This window comes from Grampus griseus, assembly GCF_964374135.1.
Source record: "Grampus griseus genome assembly, chromosome: 10".
Taxonomy (NCBI): domain Eukaryota; kingdom Metazoa; phylum Chordata; class Mammalia; order Artiodactyla; family Delphinidae; genus Grampus; species Grampus griseus.
The window spans coordinates 61,282,961-61,301,617 of NC_139004.1; the positions used below are offsets into that span (position 1 = coordinate 61,282,961).

The 18,657-nt window shown below is 50.8% G+C and overlaps 1 protein-coding gene across 1 annotated transcript in view; it reads right to left on the reverse strand.

The window, feature by feature from the left end:
* The window catches only part of TTC21A (tetratricopeptide repeat domain 21A), a 30,410-nt gene extending 11,826 nt beyond the window's left edge, over window positions 1-18,584 (reverse strand). The window contains exons 1-12 of the mRNA XM_082663781.1: window positions 18,450-18,584; window positions 16,958-17,087; window positions 16,104-16,214; window positions 15,270-15,436; window positions 13,797-13,919; window positions 11,767-11,924; window positions 8,764-8,848; window positions 6,771-6,869; window positions 5,618-5,810; window positions 1,945-2,042; window positions 1,587-1,787; window positions 784-913 (exon numbers count right to left, since the gene is read on the reverse strand). Of these exons, the coding sequence (XP_082519907.1) occupies window positions 784-913; window positions 1,587-1,787; window positions 1,945-2,042; window positions 5,618-5,810; window positions 6,771-6,869; window positions 8,764-8,848; window positions 11,767-11,924; window positions 13,797-13,919; window positions 15,270-15,436; window positions 16,104-16,214; window positions 16,958-17,087; window positions 18,450-18,476 (1,522 nt within the window). The 5' untranslated portion in view covers window positions 18,477-18,584. The remainder of the gene's footprint in view (window positions 1-783; window positions 914-1,586; window positions 1,788-1,944; window positions 2,043-5,617; window positions 5,811-6,770; window positions 6,870-8,763; window positions 8,849-11,766; window positions 11,925-13,796; window positions 13,920-15,269; window positions 15,437-16,103; window positions 16,215-16,957; window positions 17,088-18,449) is intronic.
* Between the last annotated feature and the right edge of the window lie 73 nt (window positions 18,585-18,657).

The following is an 18,657-nucleotide window of genomic DNA, read 5'->3' on the forward strand; positions in this document are numbered from 1 at the left end:
GGTTCTCACCCTTTCCCTCTCCCTCCAGAATCTCGGCCTTGAGATGGGACAGGATGGACGGGGACTGTTCTGGCTGCTGGAGGCTCTGAAAGTCTAATGGTACAGGGTCTCCCCTCCTCACAAGGCCTTCCTGACCACCTTTTAAAAACTGCAACCCTGGCACCCCCGCACACCCTCCCCGGCTTTCATTTTCTCCATTGCACAATCGTGCCCTAACAACAATACTGCATTTACTGTCCAAGTCCCCTCACTAGAACACAAACTCCATGGTGGAATTTTTGCCTGTTTTGAGTACTGCTGTCCCCCAGGATCAGAGCAGTACCAGCACGTAATCAAGTTCAGTGACTATTACCTGGCACAGATCAAGTAAACCAGGGGTCCCCAACCCCTGGGCCACGGACGCGGCCTGTTAGGAGCCAGGCCGCACAGCAGGAGGTGAGCAGCGGGCCAGCGAGCAAAGCATCCTCTGCCGCTCCCCATCGCTCGCGTTACCGCCTGAACCATCACCCCCCCACACACCCCGCTTCTTCGTGGAAGAAAAATTGTCTTCCACGAAACTGGTCCCTGGTGCCAAAAGGGTTGGGGACTGCTGAAGTAAGCTATCAGCAAAAGGGCGGGTTGGAGAGACCCCTGCTGGTGAGGAGTCAGGAAGGTGTCTGGGGGTTAGAGGCTGGAAGGAGTGGGCCCGCCTCCTGAGGGTACGTGTGTGTGGACTACCCCAGGCAGGGAGCCTGCGGACACTCACCCAGGGGCCCCGCCGGCCATGAGGACCTACAGGCTCACCTGAGAGATACTTGACCTGGGCCATCAAATACAGCGGGTCGATCAGGGCTGGTGCTGCCTTGACTACAGGATTCAAGATCACAGAGACTTGTTTAAGAAGAGGAGACATAATCTGGCCTGGCGACCGGGGCTGTAGGAACACGGGGGTCTGGCTGTGCGGTTTGCCCTATTCCAACGGAGACTCCGGGAGTGCTCAGAAAACACTCTCCCAGTGTTTTACTTTTTTCCACATGTATATACCATGCACTCCGTACCACCTAGTGCAAGAGCATCAGCTCCCGAGAATGGGGACTTTCTTTTGTTCACTGTTTCATCCCCCCTACCTAGCACGGCATCTGGCACATGGTAGTGCCTTCAATAAATATTTGTGGAATGACATTACAAGGCACTGGGGGGATATTAAGGCGTATGAGATATGATCCTTGCCCACAAGGAATCTTGACTGTCTGGGAAAGCCAGACAAACAAGAAAAGACCAACATACTTCTTAGAAGACGTCTGGCAAAAAGGGAGCCCAGTTCTTCCCTAGGATAAATGCAGACACAGGGGCCAGTGCCCTGCTCCTCCAAGTGCGGTACCTGGATCAGCAAGCATCGGCATCCCTTGGGAGATGCAGGGCTTGTGCCCCACTCCCTGGCTGACTGGTGCGCTGCACGTGCAAGTGTGAAAAGCGCTGGGCTCCCCAACTGCCAGAGGCTCAAGCACCCTGGTGACTTGCCAGGTAGGTCCTGCCTCCGTCCAGACCTGTCCTCAGGACCAACCCCGCTCCCACCCCGCCGCCATGAAGATGCACTCTCCTCTAACCTGCTTGGGGCAGAAGACCAAGTACTCCTTGGCGATGCAGACCAGGAAGAGGGGGTCAAGCCTTTCAAAGTACTCGGTGCTCAGGGGGAGGGCCTGCGTGCTGGAGAAGTGCAGCTCAGCCGCTTCCTTCAGCAGTGCCACGGCCTCCTGCTCTCCCTTGTGCTTCTTGGAAGCCAGGAGGGCTTGGAGGAAAACCAGCACCTGTGGGAGGCAGGCCCAGGTCTTGGAAGCAACACCCTCTGCGCAGAGTTGCCAGAAGCCTGGGCTGTCTTGGGTGCTTTACTGGAAACTGGGGGTGGGAGGAAGGCGGGGCGGAGGCACGATCCTGGAGCAACCCCAGCGCCCAGAGAGCTCTGACCTCGGACTTCCCAAAGGACTGCTGCACCTCCTTCAGGAATTCCAGCTGATGCTCAGCCTCTTCCAGGTGGCCGTCTAAGATCTGGCACCAGATGACCCCTGGGATGGGGCAAAACTAGGATGAGCAGCCAGCTCTGCAGCAGAGCCAGCAGTCCAGCAGTCCAGAGGCAGGGATGGGAGAGTGGATGGCAGGGGCCCTTTCCGACATCTTCACAAACTTAGAGTGGCACATACTCATGGTAAAGAATTCATATCATAAGGCAAGGAAAACATCCCTAGCTCATGTTCTGGCTGTATCTCTCTCTAGAAAGAACCAACATGAACAGTTTGGGGTATACGCCTCCAAACATCTTTTGAAGCATTTATATGTTATTAGCGTATACCATGTTTTCCCATCAGTTCATACAAATCTACCCCATTCCCTTTAATCATGACATAATATTCCACTGTGGATGTAACCGTTTAGTTAACTACTGCCCTACTGAAGGACTCCTCATTTCACATTTAGTTTGTTTTCAGTGTTTAAATATTACAGTGCCATGGTCTACATTTGTGTGTGTTCTAATTCCTGAAGTAGAGCTGATGGGTCAAAGGGCACGCATATCTAAAACATTGATAGATAAGGCCAACTTGTCCTCCAAGGATATCTGAATTAACATTCCTGCCAAGAATTTGAAAGTGTTCTTTCTTTCCTCACAACCTCACAAACATGCTTCACTCTTTACCAGGTTAAAGAGTGAACAGTAACTCATTTTAATTCACATATAAAAATTTTTTTTAGGGAGAATGAACATCTTTTTATATATTTAATGGTCTTTTCTACTGTGAATTTCCTCCTGATAGCTTTTGCCTGTTTTTCTTTGGATGGACTTCTCTCTCTCTATATATATATATATTTTTTCTCTTTATATATTTATATTCTCTTTATATATAGTCTTTGTTACATTTTCCATTAGTTTGCCTTTTACCTTTTAACTATTTTATTGTGCCTTTTGCCATCCATTAGTTTTAAGTTTTTACGTAGTCATATTGGTCATTTTCCTTTACAGTTTCTGAGTTTGTGGTTAGGCTTAGCATCCCCCAGGAAACCCAAGTCCAATTTAATTTTTATCTTTAAATACCTAACTCATCTGGAATTTATTTTTGAGGATAGTGTGAGATGGGTATTTACCTTTATTTTTTTCATAATGGAGAGTCAGGTGTCCAATCACAAGTTATTGAAACTCTATGGGTTTGAAATGTCATTTGTATCATAAGACCTGTTTCTATCCCATTTATCTATTTGTTTATTCCAGTGTTGGCCTCAAACTGACTTAACTACTTTTTTTAAAAAAAGCATTTAATATTTATTTATTGCTATGTTGGGTCTTCCACTACTTATTTTTTTTAAAGCATTTAATATTTATTTATTGTTACGTTGGGTCTTCGTTGCTGTGCGTGGGCTTTCTCTAATTGCGGTGAGCAGGGGCTACTCTTTGTTGCAGTGCACGGGCTTCTCATTGTGGTGGCTTCTCTTGTTGTGGAGCATGGGCTCTAGGTGCACAGGCTTCAGTAGTTACAGCATGCGGGCTCAGCAGTTGCGGCACTTGGGCCCTAGAGCGCACGGGTTTCAGTAGCTGTGGCGCATGGGCTTAGTAGTTATGGCTCGCAGACTCTAGAGTGTAGGCTCAGTAGTTGTGGCGCTTGGGCTTTGTTGCTCTGCGGCATGAGGGATCTTCCTGGACCAGGGCTCAAACCCGTGTCCCCTGCATTGGCAGGCGGATTCTTAACCACTGCACCACCAAGGAAGTCCAGACTTAACTACTCGTTTTGAGACATGTTTTGATATTGGGAGGACAAATCCCTTCTCTTCCTACTATTCTTCTTTTACAAGATAGTCCTTGGCCATTTTGGTGCAATTATTTCTGTCTTCCTAATCACCAGCTTGGTTTTCAATTATATCCATCCCACTATTTGGCTCATCTATGGAATTTTTTACTTTGCAATAATCATATTTTAAATTTTCAGCAACTCTTTTTTGTTCTCTGTATTTTTTCCTAGTAGCATGTTCTTTACTTACTGACATAATACCCTCTAGAGCCAGCCAATATGGGAAGTGTTTGGGGGAAAAAGTCTTTTCTGTATCTGGCCTTAACTTTGCTCCTCAGATGGGCACTGCTTTGCACGTTCCACTTGGTTCCTTTTTCAAACTGCTAGTAGATTTATAAATGGACAAGAGTGATGAATATTAGCATCTGGGGCAGATTTCCCAAATTGTTAAGGTCACTGATTTTCCCAGACGGGCCAGATAAGATGGATGAATCCAGGACACACAAGAGTGGGCTCGGCCTGGGCTGGAGTGTATGGACTTTCCTTTTGGCTGATTGGCTGGGGATCTCCCTTGAATGAGGAAGTGGGGAAGGACTCAGCCTGGTGGAGGAACATTTTGGGGGATTTGCCTATGTGCCGGGCATCCAAGTCTTTTGGTCCTTCATGTCCCTGATGGTGGTGGGACGTCATGGTGGGGGGGGCTCTGTTTTGCTCCCTCCTACCTCACCACCTGATAGACCCTCCCTGATCCCATTCTCTGGCTCTCAATAACCCTCCTGTTATCTCAATGACTACCCTATGGCATGTTTTGCTCCCAGCCTCTGGGGACCCTGAGCTTATGTTTTTAAAATTTTCTTTTTCCTGGAGCCCTTTGGGGAAAGCTGATCTACTCATTTCTTTAGCTGCCCCAACCCATGTTGGCTTATGGGTTTCTAGACCTGCTTGGAGTTTCCATTTGTTGGATGCAATCTGCTTTATATCTTCTAAAAATGAGAAGTCCTTCAAAGTTCCTGGTCCATCTAAGGCACCTTTCCCTGTTTCTGGGGCTGCTACAGGGACTCATTATCTTTTTAAAAGGTCGTCCATGACTTTTGTGGGATTTGGGGAGGGAGGAAGAGGCGATGACGGATGAGTCAGCCTGACGTATTGAACCAGAAATCAAGACCAGTCACTTGGATTGCTGTTTTGATTGTGCCGCACAGATGAGGAGCCTGGAGTGTAGACAGAAGTGACTTGCCCACAACTCCTCAGAGCCAGGGCAAGAAGCCAGCCTGCCTGGAACACTGGTCATGAGGCTGCCCCCACTAAGATCAAACACTGCTGCTTCAGGATTCACCAGAGACACCGATTTGAGGGCTTTGTGTAAAAATGAAAATCGGGCTCCGGAAAATTCATTTGACATTTAGATAAAGCCGGAGGGAAGCACTGGGACAGACAGGGAAGTAAAACTCTCAAAACTGCTCACTCTGGTGGCCTTTCAGCTCAGGGGCCTGAAGAGGGAGGGTCTACAGAGGTGAGCCTAGAGGCTTTGGGGAGGGGTGCTCTGGCAGTAGAACCTTCTCCCACACTGGCCTGGTAAGGCCTGAGAGGAGGCAGGGCTGACTGAGCGTAATGGGCTGGGTATGGCTATTGGAGGTTGGCTGTAGATCAGAATGGCTTTGACCACTTTTGAGAATTCCTGTTCCTCTTACATCTGTACTTGTAGATTCGTGGACAGGCACCCCATCATACAACGCAGCCCCAAACTCACACACACCCTGGGGAGAATGCTTCCCAGCCCACTCTCTTCTGGACCCACGGCGGCCACCCTACTTGGCTCCCAGCCCCCCCCCCACCACCCCTTGCCCTGCCCTGCCTGCACAGACCAGTCAAGGCAGCCATGCTGCTCTCATCCAATTTCATGGCCTCCGAGTACCACAGAGATGCCTCCTTCACTTGGTCCTGCAGGATAAAGAGGTAGCCCAGCTCTGTGGCCACGTGGGCGTAGGAGGATGTGGCCATGAAGGTTCGCTCGAGGAAGCTACACACCAGCTGCAGAATCGCCTGGTGCCTCCCAGACTGCAAGGCACAGACACGGGAATGGGGAAATCAGTCAGGCCAGCCTGTCTGAGCACGGCCGTGTCACTCTGGTGGGACTAGGGGGTGCTCAGGAGAGCCCAAGAGGTACCCTGTGTCCAGGCAGCTGGGTCCGGGTAGCTGTCCACCTCCCAAAGAACCCCCCGCTGGCCACATCTGTGGAACCCGCCTCCAGCCGCAGGCCCTCTGAGGGACCCAGCCCCTGTCTGGCCACAGTCATTGGTCCAACGAGTCACCAGGAGGTTTTTCACAAATTGAAGTTGCATGAGAGAAACTCTTTGTGTCCCACTGATGGAAAGTGGCTCTGAAGGCTGTGAGCAGCCACTTTCCCTGCCACACGTGGAGAATGAGGCAGAGAGAATCAGACATAGTTGTGGAGGACAAGAGGGTATCCCAGTGGCATTCGACTCCCCAGAGCTGCCCCTGTTCTTATGGCAATTCCTTCTAGTAAATCTGGCTCTGGGGCTCAAGGGTCTGACACAGACAGATTGTTTGGCAGCCTGGTCTGTTTGCACCTTGCCTGGCATCAGAGAGGCCTAGGCAGGCCAGCCTCACCAGGTCTCTTCCACAGAAAGGATATGGGAGTCCGGTGCTCCAGCACCCTGAGGTTAGAGCTGGGCGTTGCTTTGCTGTACCACAGCTGTGCCACTGCCCTCTTTCCCCAAACAGGGCGCCTCCCTCTCTGAAAGCACTTCTAGACCTCACCTCCGTGATCTTCATAGCATCTTTGAAGGACATGTAGGTGCAGGCTACAGAGCCCACAATTCAGTGATTGGCTGGAGGCAGGCAGTGGCCCCGGGGTCTGGGCCACCAGCCTGAGAGGCCAAGTTTAAGCCAGAGAGGGGAGGTGCAGGGTCCTCAGGGAGCTTCCAGGGAGCACAGGTCTCCCCCGGGGAACATAACAAGAAGCACTCGTTCAGAAACCAGGGAACACCTTCTTACCAGTCTGCCAACCACAAGAATTTTTTTAAGATGGAGGCTTGGATTTTGGGGCTCTCTTGTTTCCAGCGCCTTAATCAGATTTCTAACACGCTCAGCAGCCTACAAGAACAAAACACAATGTCAAAGGCAGTATATAAAAGGGGAGTGGGGCAGAGGTTCTCAACTGTGGCTGCCCATGAACACCAGCTGGGAGATCTTAAAAACACCCAGGCCCCCAAGCCAGCCCCAGAGATTCAGAGTTAATTGGCCTTGGGCGGGCCCAGGCTTCAGTATTACTTCGGAGCCTCATTGGCGGAGCTTTCAGGAGCATTATTCATCCCAGAGCTGGCACTGCCGCTTTGTTCATGAATCTGTGAAGAGCAGCTGCCCTTTGGGACACCCCCAGGCAGGGCCAGGAGCCACCTGTCATGGTGCCCACATCACAGCCCACCAGGCTGGCAGCAAACCACCTGGGCTGGCCCAGGAGCAAATGGTCAGGGCAGGTCCCTGGCCCCAAACCCCTGCTCCATTTTGATGTGAGTCACCACATTGGTGCTTCCCTGTCATTCCAGTGAATGCTCCCAACGACCCTGTAAGTCAGTGTAACTATAGATACCCGAATTTTTCAGTCCAGCAGATGAAGGGTCAGAAAGGTTAGGTCATTTTCTCAAGGTTACCCAGCCAACGAGGTGGCTGACTGACTCCAAAGCCTGCGTTCTTTCCAATGGCCTCTTCTGCCCACTCTCTATGTGGGAGTAGGGAGTTTTTAGTCCCCAGCTGCAAAGAAGTGCCAAAACAGAAGCCCGGGGTAGGGTGGATCTTTTCTGCAAGGCAAGAACTGGGCAGCCTGAGCTGGGGTGAGGGGCAGATCCCAGAGTTTGAGGCGGGAACGAAGGAGAAGAATTAAATGCTAATTGCCCTTGGGTCTAACCTTCAGGCCAGGCCTTAGGAAGGCCTGCCCAGGGCTCTGGGGTCTCAGGGAGCGGAGGACATGCCTGTTCTCTTGTTCTGACCCAGAGACAGTGGTAGAGCCCTTTTCGAGGGTTCCTCCCAAATACGAACGGTGCCCTCCACCTCACCTCACCCCACAAAATCCGTAATTTCAGAGCTGGCCAGATGGAACCAGAAAACTTCCTCTCCCCACCATGACCCCTTATAGCCTCTTGATTTGTCACACTACCTGCAGAGGCAATGTCTTTATTCAGAAGGCAGGGTTTTAGCTGAATACACAAACTCTTTTTGAAAATAAGAAGCTGTCTGGGCATGGAGGTTTTCATTAAGAATTCTAGGTGCTTCTGATTGGATGTGAGGGCTCTTTGGGGTTTCTTTGGAAAACTACAAGGCTTAGGAGCAAGTCTGGGGCCAGGTACTGCCTGGTACTGTCAATACCTGAGCAATTCCAACCATTCCCTAAAAAAAGGCATTTCCTGAAATATGAAACACAACTGTGGGGAATTCCCTGGTGGTTCAGTGGTTAGTACTCAGCACTTTCACTGCCGTGGGCCTGGGTTCAATCCCTGGTCATGGAACTAAGATCCTGCAAGTCGTGTGGTGTGGCAAAAAAACAAACAAGAAAACCCCAAACAAACAAACAAAACCCCCACAACCATGACTTCTATCAGGTAACATGGAGCAAATTATTGTAGTACACTGGGCACTGTTCCCAGTTGTCCCACCTGTCATCTTAGTCCTTATAACAAGCTCACGGAGTGGGTGGAATTATCTCCATTTTACAGATGAGCATCCTGGGGCTCATTCAGGTGGAGACACCTGCCCAGGGTCACATAGGGAACATGTGGCAGAACCAGAGTTAGCCTCACTGCTGGCCTTTGGAACTGTGTGGCTCAAAGACCAAACCAGAGCAGACCACCCTGGCAGGGAGTATGGAGGAGGGGGCAGGGAGCTGAGACCCAGGGAGCCCCCTCCAATGCCTTGGGGGTGGAGGTGCTGTGAGGGGTCCTTCCTTGGCTGTGTTGGTTTCAAGGCGTAACTTCTGAGTCTTGAAAGAACTTACTGTGGTTATGTTTCCTTCTCTTGCAAGCTCATGCACAGCTAGAATTTGGCAGGCATCAATATTGCTTTCATCTTTTTCTAGGATTCTGAAATAGGAGGAGGAGCCACGTGAATTGAGAATGTTCAGAGGCAAGGCTAGGAAGGTGTGGCGGCAACTTCTGATTGTCTCCTAACATCCATTCTCCCCTTCTCCTTTTAATAATAGAACCCCCAAACTTGGGGCACAGGGCTACCGGAAAAGACTACATTTCCCAGCCCCCCTTTGCAGCTCAGGAGTGACCGTGTGATTAATTTCTGCCCAACAGGATGCAAGCGGAAGTGCCCAGGATATATCCAGTGGTGCCCCTACAGCATGCCTTCCATTTCTTCTCTTTCCTCCTTCCTGCTGGTTGGAATGTGGACCACGTGAGCAACATCTTAGGAACAGGACAGCAATGAGAGAGAAGGGAGGGGCCTGGGACCCTACAGAGTTAAGCTGTCATCCTAGCCCTGGCCTACCACCCAAACTTTTCCCTGAGAGAGGAATAACATCTTATGTTATTTAAGTCACATATTTGGGGGTGTCTTTGTGACAGAAGCCCATTATGTCCCAAATAGCACAGGTATGACCATGGTGCCAAGGTCTGGGGGGGCCAGAGAGGTGCTTGGGGGGCAGTCTGCAGCTGTAAGATGGAAAGGAACCTTGGTTTCCATCATATGTCCTTGGGAAGATGCAGCTCCTGATCATATTGTGGAGTTTTCTATATTCTGTTTCTTTTCTTTTCTTTTTTGGCCACACCAAGTGGCATGCAGGATCTTAGTTCCCCAGTCAGGGATCGAACCCATGACCCCTGCACTGGGAGCATGGAGTCTTAAACACTGGACCGCCAGGGAAGTCCCAATATTCTATTTCTTTACAGGAAATTTCATATTTTTCAGCCTGATCAGGGAATGGCCCTTCTGCTTAATTGATGGTTACTCTAAAGGACATATAAAATTCCAACACGATTAGGCACAGTCAACAGTCAAAGACTTCTAAGCATTTATGATGAATTTGAAGGCACTGGGAACCTCATAATTTGGAAATTAAAAGAAACTTTTAAAAGATGTATGGACTAAGAAAGAATCAGAACAAATGTTAGAAAATTCTTAGAACCAAAAGACACTGAAAATACTACTGAAGTATCCAAATGTGTAGATACTGTTAAATGGTACCTCTAGGGACATTCATAGACTTAAATGCTTATCTTCTAAAAGAAGATTGAGAATGGCCAGGCATCCAACCCAAGAGTCAGACAATAGCAACAGAGTAACTCCACAGGAGGTAGTTGGCAGAAAATAATAAAGAGCAGAAAGTAATAAATTAGGAAACAAAGATAATAGCATCAACAAAACTCAAAGCTGGTTCTTTAAATGAAAGAGACAAATTATTTTAGTATCAGTGGAGAAAAATAAGAGAGAAGGAAAAAATGAACAATTTTTAGGGCTGAAAAGAGATACACACCTACAGAGAGCAGAGATTTAAAGAGCAATGGGGATATGTATAACTGACTCACTTTGTTATAAAGCAGAAACTAACACACCATTGTAAGGCAATTATGCTCCAATAAAGATGTAAAAAAAAAAAAAAGCAATGCGGGAGGGGCTTCCCTGGCAGTCCAGTGGTTAGGATGCCACGCTTCCATTGCAGGGGGCATGGTTTTGATCCCTGGTTAGGGAACTAAGATCCTGCATGCCCTGTGGTGTGGCCGGGGGGAAAAAAAAATTAAAGAGCAATGGGGGAACTCTATGAGCTGGGAAACCCTCCATGAGGGAAGGTGTCGGGTGTTGGACTCAACCCACTGGCACCAAACACCATCTCCCTGCAGGTGGATGCGGCAGGGCCTGGGCAGGGAGGCCGCACACACTCAAGGTTGAGGCCTTCAGCCAGGTGTTTCCAGGTATCCTGTGGGCCCAAGGCAGAGCCTCCAAAGCAAGCTCTTGACCCAGCTCCTGCCAAGGACACCGGCCAGGTGTCAACTGTGAGAGAGGGCTGCTGAGGACCTGCCCAGGTCTGGCACAGGCTGGAATCACTTTCAGTTTCCTACCAGCGCCTCTTTCTGAGACTCAAATTCCAGCTATCATCAGAGGAGTTATCATCCCTCCACAGGGAAGGAAGAGGTATGTTTGTGTTTTGTTTTATTTTTCCCACACACAACTTAGTAAAAACTTGTAGTGGTGACTCATGGTCACTCAGAAAAAAACGTAGTCCACTAACTCTTTTTAGGAAGAAAATTGGTACTGTACGTTTTAGGATTACTGTGATAAAAATAGTTAAAGCATTAGAGGTTAAAGAGATAAGCTTCAGTTATCTAGAAAATTCCATTCTACAAAACCCTCCATCAAACATCCCTCCCCTGAAGCCATCTTTATCTCTATTCACAGTGAAAGTGCTTCAGGATCACCCTATACTTGGCGTCTGGCTTCCACAGACCGCATAACTCCGGAACCCTAGGCTGTCTTCCAGATGCACTCAGCTTGCTACTAAAGTCTTCTCTCAGGCAACAATGACCTTTGTCCCCTGAAGTTTTTATTAACACATATCACACCCACAGTTTTTAAAAGTAACTAATACAATAGTCCCTTTCTCCCTTTACTCTCCCCTCCCCACCACTCCTCAGAGACAACTGCTCTTTACCCTGTAACTCTTGTTGCTTTGGGTTCCTTTGGTAGTTCCCTCCATCTCTCTCCTAAACACTATGCTTAGACCTCTTGACAGGCCTATTTCTTGATTCCTCCACTGCAGGTCTCTGCTGTCGGCTTCCTGCTATGACAGGTAAGTGTCTAGTTCACGTCCATCCTCCCTCTCCTCCCCCACCCCCAATGTCATAATGTCACTATTCATAACTCCTGTTGACAATACTGACTTTTGTGTCTTACTCCATCAAGTACACAGCAGCTCCCATCTCGCCTCTGTGTAAGATGGGAACGATTAGCCCCCTTGGCTAGCAAAGGAAGGAAATAGCAGGTTGGCCCCGCTCCTCACCTGTGTCCCGTTTCTACCGTCTGCTCCCAGTCCTGCCGAGCCAAGAACAGCCGCATCTTTAGGACCAAGGCCGGCAGGAAACTGCCCCAGGCGACAGTGATCTGGTTCACCACCTCCAGGGCCACCGAGTAGTTCTGCAGCATCATGAAATACGTTGCCTGTCGAAAGCCAAAGAAAAGAGTCCCACTGGTGCCCACGAAGGATGGAGGGGTGTCAGGGTCCCCACCAGGACAGGAGCAGAGCCTGACATGTGGGCAGGATCCATCACTCAGAGTGACAAATCAGGGTCCACAGCCATCTTGGGTTCCTTGAGAGACAAGGCAGGGGCTCCAGGAGACGGCTGAGCCCTGAGCAAGCCTGGGACAGAGCAAGGTCATGGGAGGGCCCCCCCGCCTCCCCACCCCCCACCCCCAGCGGAGAAGCTGGAGTTGCTGGGCACTTTCCAATTCCACATATGGCCCATCATTTCCCATTCACTTTCCTAAAATTCACCACTGAAAACTGCTCACTGGGCCAGTGCAGCAACTCAGAGTCGGTTAGGGTTTGCAGGTAACCCTCCCCTCCCCACGGCAAGCCTGCGGTGCTTTTTCCGCTCTCAAGGCACACCTGGCTGGGGTCATGGCCTCTACAGGCAGCCAGCCACCAGGCTCTCCTGGGTGAGTCATGACACAGATGCCTGAGGGGCAGAGGGCAATGCTCCCAAAAGGCTTGAAATTGGACTCCGAAAGGATGGCTTCAGTTTACAGTAACCCTCCATTAAGAGACTTATTAAAAACAAGAGGAGGATTATTCTAAATAAAGATATATGCATAAACGTGTTCACTGTAGAACTCTTTCTAAGTGTATAACTAGAAACAATCTCAATATCCAAACAATAGGAGGCGGGGTCGGCAAATTACATTAGGCCCACACAACAGGGGCCTGGCTTTACGCAGACATTCAGAATGACACGTGCTTATGATATAACCTTACATGAAGAGAAAGAGACCAAACGGTAAGATGCCCTATGATTACAACTATATGAACTACCCACACTATCTCCCACCCCATGGTGGGTGCTGTGTGTGACCTCCTTCAGGAAAAGGGGAGTTGGACGCTGACAGCTCTTGGGGGAGTCTCCCTCCTGGGATCACCCGTGGCTGCAGGGAGCTGCCTGGTACCAGGTCACACACCTCCGCGAGGGGTAGGTCACACACCTCCGCGAGGGGCAGGTCACACAGTCAGCATCTTGTCAGTGAGGGAGTCAGTGAAGGGCCATCCCAGCTCCATAATTCCAAGCAGAGCCGGCTGAGGCCTTCACTGGAGCTGCTTCACAGCCCAAGTTCTCCCTCCTGCTTCTTTCACTTTCTCCACAAGTGTTGGTCCCAAGGGCATAACCTGCTAAACCTCCTGTGAGATAACCTCATGGCCTCTGCTCCCCAGAAAACCACCGAAGGCACACCCCGAACCAATGCGTAGAAGAAAGACTTGGACATGGCCCTAAAATGTTAACATGGGTTGTTCGGGGGTGGTAGGGCTAAGGATGCCATTTTAAATCACCTTTTGACCTTCTTAGACTTCTGGTTTTTTAATGAGTAACTATTCATTTTGTAAGAAAGGATATACAAACAGAAGAGGATAAGAGGATGGTTTTTCCATCATAGATTGATTCAACGAGGGCCACATCAGAAAAAGGAAACAATTTAAATTAAGGTCAGAAAATACAAAACACATACCTCCCTTCTCTTATGGCCACTAAGTGAATTTAACAGGTTAGATGAGAAAGTGTGAAAGAAAGATGCATAGAAAAGGGGCAGTGGGTGAAAACAAAAGGCAAAGAGACAAAGCCTGCCAGAGCTGAGGAAGCCTAGCCTCCAAGAAGACCCCACACAGGCAACGGAAACTCAAGATTGGGCAGGTAGCAGGGAGGACTGGAGCAGGCCCGGGGCTGTTCTGAGTCCCTGATGCTCTCCAGACCTTTGTTCCTCATCCACCAGCTGGGGGGTCTAGAGACTGAGGTCTCTGGGTGGGGACGTTCTTGCCCCTCCTACCTTTCCCATCAGCCCCAGAACATCTTTGGTGTCCTGAATGCCATACTCGAGGTACTTGATGGATTTCTTCACAGTGTGGGGTTTGTCTGAGCTGAGGTCCACCCAGCCTCTGAGCACATAGCCCTGGCATAAGAACAAGGGGAAAGATGAAGTGCTTGGTCCTGTATCGCCTCCATCCAGACTGCCTCTCCTGCCCACATCCCGCCCTTTGTCATTCCACTCCCTGAGGCCCTGCTGGGCACCACTGCTCCCAGATCCCAGGCCAGTCCTGCTTTCTCCCTACAGGCCTTCACACCTCTTGTTCCTTCGTCTGGAATGCCCTTCCCAGTACGCGTCCCCCAAACCAAGTCCCTTCATCTGATTAACCACCACCAGTCTTTAAAACTCAGCCGCGGAGGCCCCTCCTGTAGGAGGCTTTCCTTGACCGGAATCCAGGCTGGGTTGGGGCCCTCCCTATGACCCCCATGGTTCTCTTGCCCCTTATGGAGGCACTACCACCTGTCTTGTCATTGCGTGTTTATTTTACACTGGGGTCAGGGCGCCAGGGTAGGGCCACTCCAGCTCTCTCCACTTCTTAGACCAGCACAGGGCCCAGCCTGCATGGGAAGCCGGGAATGCCCTCTGAGCGGGCAAGTGGCCATACTGAGCTCATGGGCCTTGGTGGCTCCCCTTCAGCCTTCACCCTGCCTCGCCTGGCAGGTGCCACAGGCCAGGTCCAGGAGGCAAGGTTAGAGGGGTGCTTGGAAGACCCTGCCCTGAAGCATCTCTCACGGCCTAGAGCAGGTTTCTCAATTCTTTTCCATTACTGCCCTCCTAAGGAGACTTTTTAGTCATTTCTCCCCTAATCATTCCCTCCCCCTCCAAGAAATTTTAATATCACAGATATACCATTTATGTACTGTGTTTATATCTGTGTTTTATATACAAACAGTGAGGTTTTTTTCACCCCCTCCTCCAATAACCAATTTTCACCCCCTTGGGGGGCTGGGGGTGATATATACCCTGCTGAGATGCATGGCTTAGACTGAGGCTTTTAATTCTACCATGAGTACAATTCTACAGCACATGACATCCACTGCATATGAGATCTTCTGTGTGAGCCACCACTGACACCTAGCAGATCACTGCAAGGAAGGAATACAGGCCCAGTGTAGTCAGCTCACCTAGTTTTTCAAAAGAACCAAGAAATCTGGACTTTTAGGTAAAAAATCTTCTGATTTCTAAATGTCAGCAAACTAATTCAAGATTTTAAAAATATATAGTGCAGGCCATAAAACCTATCTGCAATCGGACTCTATGGACAAAGGCCAGTGTGTAGTTGTCTAAACCCTGAGCCAGCATGGGTCTTATTGGTGTCTGGGTGTGGCCCTCCCCCAGCCCCAGGGCCCTCCATGGGAGTAAGGGCCACCCTTTAGGATGTGTTTGGACACTGCTTTCTTTGGCTGTTGCCCCCATAATGCCCAGGGCTGGTACCTCTCTGGAGCTGCTGGAGACCTTCAACGTGCGGTCAATGTATTCCTTGGCCTTGTCATGGCGGCCCATGAGCCACAGGAAGAGGCCGGCATAGTACAGGGCAGTCCCGCTGGCTGTCTTGCGGATTTCCTTCAGGCTGCTCTCAAGTTCCTGAATCGCTTCTCGGTCTGGGAATCCGAGAGAGAGGAGGAAGGGGACAAGTTAGGATGGGGAGGTCTGTCTGGCCCTGCCTCTCCACGCTCTGGGCCTCCCTCAACACACGGAGCCAACTACACGACAGCCCAGGGCCTGGGAACCAGGAACACTGGCCCGTGTGATGCCACAGGAGCTGCCCAGCCCTGGAACTGGGTTTGCTGGCTGAGATTTATCTTTTCTCCTCTGTGCCCAGCAGTTTGCTGGGCAGACAGATCAAACCTGAACCCCCCACCTCAGGCCCAAAATCCATTCCGGGTGAGGAAATTGTAGTTTGTACGTAGTTTCTTAGAATCTCTTCCTGACTCTAGAGAGGTGCAGATGAGGGGCAGAATTTTTTATTTTGGCTTGGTTGTTCTCGACAAGATCTTGGCAAGGGAAACCAGGGTGTCTCCCCAGCTCTCGGGATGTGGAAGGAGGACCCCTCCCACTGTCATGCTTTCTGCCTGCGGCTCCCACTCAATTGGGCCTGGGCACGGGGTCTTCTTTGAGGTCTCCATGGGGAGTGGAGGGGAACCACTCCTCACAGCATCTGCAGTCTCGAGTGCACACACCTCCTGCAGCCCAAGAGGGGCTATATCTCTGGAGTGGGGCTCTCTTTTCCCCACTGGGCCAGGTCTGGCTGAGCATGGCTGCACTCACCGATGGTTTCACAGCACTTGTGAGCATAAATGAGAGCCATGACGGAGCACAGGGACACGTCTGGGTGATTCTGGATGCTCTCTAGGCTGCTGATGGCATCCTGGATGCGCTCTGTGAAGACAGCCCAAGTGGTTATTCTCTGGGGCTCCATGCTCAGAGGGCAGGAGGCTCCATGGCAGACACAGGGCTGACCCAAGGCTTGGTACCACCTGACCCAAGACTTGGACTAACTAGTCCAAAAGGTCACTAGTGGCCCAAGTTCCCTGAAGACTGAAGCTTCCTGAAAGGGCTGCTGGTGCCATGGTCCAGGAGTATGCACAAGGATTCCTGTAGGTCGGTTCTGAAGAAGGACCTCTGTGCATTCCCAGCTAGCTGCTCAGCTATATTTATCCTTCCATGTCCACTGACATTGGCCATGGGCAGCTCAGCTGGCCGCCCGCCCAGGACGACCTTCTAAATGTCAGTGAGTCGCACCTCCATGGGCCCCACTTCTCTCCCTGCTCCTGTCCCACACCTGCCTGTGGCCACACCTACCACTTCCTCCTTTTTCTGCACTACTGGCTCTCAGTTTCCAAGCCTGGGATTGGTTCAATAATCTTGCAGTCATCTTTCCCCCCACTCATTTTACAGATAGGGAGACTGAGGTGCAGAGCAGGGGTAGCGAGGTCTCTAAGGTCTCAAAAGTGAACTAGATATGGATTACATTCTGTGGATTAACCTGGGAATCTAGCTACTGAGTGTAAGACTTTTTCCATGGGAACATGATTGGGGTAGAAGTAGGCATCCAGGTGGAGCCAGCACATTAGTGCTGGGCTAGTGCCTGAGGTCAGAAGGCAACACTGACGAGTCCCTACCTTCTCTGAGGACTCCATAGGCTTTAAAGAACTGCAGCACTGGGTCATTGCTGAATTTTTCCAGGCCCACGGCCGCGGCCTGCTGCACATGGTGGAAGTACTTTTCTTGGCTGTAATAAATGATCCCAGCCTGCGAGGAGGAAGACACAGTTGCAATAGTCCCAGCCCCTTTTCTGTCTGTTCTGACCTGCTCCCTCCCCTAGTCCCTTCTCCTCTTCCAATTCTGTAAAGAGAAGAGAAAGAATATTCAGACCTCATCCCATTCCTCCCCAGCCCCAGGAACAGCTCCATACAGTTTTCTTGGGAAGGAGTTTGGAGATGTTTGTTTTGGAATTAACCACAGATTCTGGTTCAAATGTGATGGGGAGTTCAACTCAGGTTTTGCCTTAGGAAGGGAATAAGGGGGAAGAAAGTGAACCGATAATAAGAATCATGACGCCAGTACTTAGAGGTACAAGTTATTGTGGGCTAACCACCTGTGGGGAAGTGTACCAAGGGCTTTACGCCCATCATCTATGCATTATCCTCTCCATATCCTTCACGGTTAAGGAAGCCGAAGCCCATGAAGGCTGTGGCTTGACAAAGGTCACATAGTAAGAGGCGCTGAGATTTCAAAGTGAAGTCTCACTTCCCCTAAGGTTTGTGGGTGCCGGGGTTGGGGACAGATGTGGTTGGATTGTGAACAGGCTTGTGGGCCATATGAAAGAGCCCAGACACCATCCTGAGGGTAATAGGAAGCAGCTGGAATGGTTTTAAGCGTTGAACACGGCGGGGGGGGGGGGGGGGGGGCGGGGGATGTACTCAGGTGTGTGTTTTTGCAAACACTCTGGCTTGTGTGTGTGTGTGTGTGTGTGTGTGTGTGTGTGTGTGTGTGTGTGTTGGGGTGGTCGTGGATGTTGGTGGCGGTGGTGGTGGTGGTGGCGGTGGTTGTGGGGGACTGCTGGTGAAGAGAGCTGAAGCAGAGAAACCAGTTGGGAAGGGGACTGTTGCGGGTGCCCAGAGGGGAGATGGTGGTGATCCTGGACTAGGAGATAAAAAGTGGGTGATCTCAGGAGACATTTAGGAGCTGATACTTCCTGCCGATAGACAGGATCTAGAGATTAGTATGGGAAAGAGTAAAGGCTGGGGGAGCAAATGGTGGTGCGATCCACTGAGGTGAAGGACCCAGAAGAGGCACAGACAGGGGAAGGGGAGATAATGGCTAGGTGATGGAGCTGGGTTTTTATGCTTTGGTTTGGGGCAGCTCGGGGATAGGACTGGATGGGGATGATGACTGTGGGCTCAGAGAACACTAGAGAGGATTCGCTTGCCACGGAGAGTGAGGCGAGAAGGGACGAAGGCAGCCTGAAGAGGCCGGGGACAGCGAAAGGCGGGTAGCGGAGGCAGCACGAGCGGTCAGAGAGGTAACAGGAGAGCTGCAAGGCGCGGGGGTCACCAGGCCAGGGGCGGAGAGTCCCGGAGGGAGCGGCTGGGCAGTGCCCGGGCCACGCACCATAAGGGAGGAATCATTGATGCTCATCTCCGGGCACCTGCGGCTCCGAGTCCGGGTCTGGTGGTGCCTCGCGGAGCGGGATTCCCGAGTCAGAGTCCCGGTCGCGCCTCTCGCGGCCTGCTGTTGGAGGCGCGCGCGTCCTTGGAAACGGAGCAGCCGGCCGCTCTCTAAGGGCGTCAGTTAAGGGTGGGCGTGGCCAGGCACCCAC